Source organism: Echinops telfairi, unplaced genomic scaffold, assembly GCF_000313985.2.
Source record: "Echinops telfairi isolate 266 unplaced genomic scaffold, ASM31398v2 ScPeMD7_655;HRSCAF=1070, whole genome shotgun sequence".
Taxonomy (NCBI): Eukaryota; Metazoa; Chordata; class Mammalia; order Afrosoricida; family Tenrecidae; genus Echinops; species Echinops telfairi.
Genome location: NW_022104553.1, coordinates 25,881,367 through 25,883,342, shown reverse-complemented (window position 1 = coordinate 25,883,342; position 1,976 = coordinate 25,881,367). Strand labels below are relative to the sequence as shown.

Genomic DNA, 1,976 nt, shown 5'->3' with positions numbered 1-1,976 from the left:
ATTTAACATATAAATATATGTACATAGATCTATTTGCTCTTCAACACTTTAAAGAAGCCTTTGTGCATCAGGTTGATCTGCAAACAGTTGATCTCTTGACCCCTGCTTCCATGAACATTGATTGTGGATTCAAGCAAGATGAAATCCTTGACAACTTCAATCTTGTCTCTGGTTATCATGATGTTGTCTGTTGGTCCAGTTGTGAGGACCTGGGCTTATTTTACACTGAGTGGTAACTAATACTGAAGACTAAATGTACATGAGGCTGTCACTCTCTGCCTTGGTCTCACAGTGTATCTTTCTGTTTTGTTCCATCTCTGTGTCTTTGAAACCCCCCCTCTCCCATTTCCACAGTGGCCACCGGCTTTGTTCTCCGCCAGTGTGGCAGCGATGGCCAGTGGGGGCCTTGGAGGGACCACTCCCAGTGTGAGAACCCAGAGAAGAATGAAGTCGTCCAGGTGCAAGGATATTGGGGGTGGGGAGGGGTTGGTTAGGATGTCTAGGAGGGAAAAAAGGGGGCCACACCCTCATGCTAAGCCGGAAACCCCTTGTATTATTCAGGACTCAGGGTTGCAAGTGAGAGAAACATGGCTAAAATTTGGTTAAAGGATGACTTTAACTTGTAAATGACTTATATTGAAAAAATATAAGGCTGTGGCTCCAGGCTCAGCTGGATCTAGGTGCTCAAATGATGGCTGCCAATGTCTCTATGTTGTGTCTGTTTTTCTCTCTCCTGGCTGATTATCATTCTCGTGGCATGGCAGTTGGGGCCCTCTTTAGCACCAGGCACAAGGCAGCAACACAATGGAAAGACGGAATTTCATTCTCCCTAGCTCCACCATAAAGTCCCAGGACTGGCTCTCATTGGTTCCATTTCGGTAGTATGTCTGCTCTGAACCAATCATTGTGGGAGGTGGGTGTTCGAGTGAATGCGCTGATTGGCTAGGCATGCAACCACATGTCAGGAGCTGAGGCTTGGAGTCTGACTCACTTGGGTCAAAGTCGACAGTTCCCCAAGAGAAAAATGAACTGCTGGGAAAAGAGCTACCTTTCCACGCAGAGCTAAGACTGAACCTTGTTCTCACCCTCCTCAACTCCCCCAGGACCAAAGGCTGATCTTGGAGCGGCTGCAGGTCGTGTACACTGTCGGCTACTCACTGTCCCTTGCCACTTTGCTGTTGGCCCTGCTCCTCCTGAGTGGCTTCAGGTAGGACTCTAACTGGCCCAGGATGATGGGGAGGAGGGGTGGGGCATCGGACGTGGCCACCTCCCTGCATCCACTGGCCGTTCTCTGGGAAGAGTTGGGGTGGGGAGGTTATATGTCTGAGGGCAGGTCTCCAGTGGTCCCTAGACTGTCTCTCAATCCCCCCCTCCCCGCCCCCACAGGAGACTGCGCTGCACTCGGAACTACATCCACATCAACCTGTTCACATCATTCATGCTGCGTGCTGCAGCCATCCTCACACGAGATCGGCTGCTGCCCGGGCCTGGCCTTAGTCCCGGGGAGCAGGCCCCGTGGAGCCAGGTGAGCCCGTGCCCGCTGCTTCCTGACATGGGAATAGGCCTCTCGGGTCTCTCTGAGTGTGAATCCACTGGATGGCATAGGTTTGCAGAATGCTCTCAGTGGAGGAGGGGGAGGAACAATTCTGGTACACCTTAACTCTTTGAGATGCACCAAGCCTAGCTACCACCCACTGAGGTATCTATGGAGGACTGCTGGTGGAAAAGGGCACCTCCCCTGGAGACCCTGACTGCCCACCCTTTCTCTGGCTGCCCCCTCTAGGCCCTAGCTGCCTGCCGCACGGCCCAGGTCGTGACCCAGTACTGCGTGGGCGCGAATTACACGTGGCTGCTGGTGGAGGGTGTCTACTTGCATAGCGTGTTGGTGCTTGTGGGAGGCTCTGAGGGGGACCACTTCCGCTGCTACCTGCTCCTTGGCTGGGGTGAGCCCCGACCCACGCCCCAGCCTGCCCAGC

At 53.4% G+C, this 1,976-nt stretch overlaps 1 protein-coding gene across 1 annotated transcript in view; it reads left to right on the top strand.

Moving 5' to 3' along the window:
* Positions 1 to 1,976, top strand: part of GIPR (gastric inhibitory polypeptide receptor) — a 26,916-nt gene that overhangs the window by 20,197 nt on the left and 4,743 nt on the right. Inside the window, exons 4-7 of the mRNA XM_013006619.2 lie at positions 355 to 458; positions 1,104 to 1,207; positions 1,387 to 1,525; positions 1,784 to 1,969. Of these exons, the coding sequence (XP_012862073.1) occupies positions 355 to 458; positions 1,104 to 1,207; positions 1,387 to 1,525; positions 1,784 to 1,969 (533 nt within the window). The remainder of the gene's footprint in view (positions 1 to 354; positions 459 to 1,103; positions 1,208 to 1,386; positions 1,526 to 1,783; positions 1,970 to 1,976) is intronic.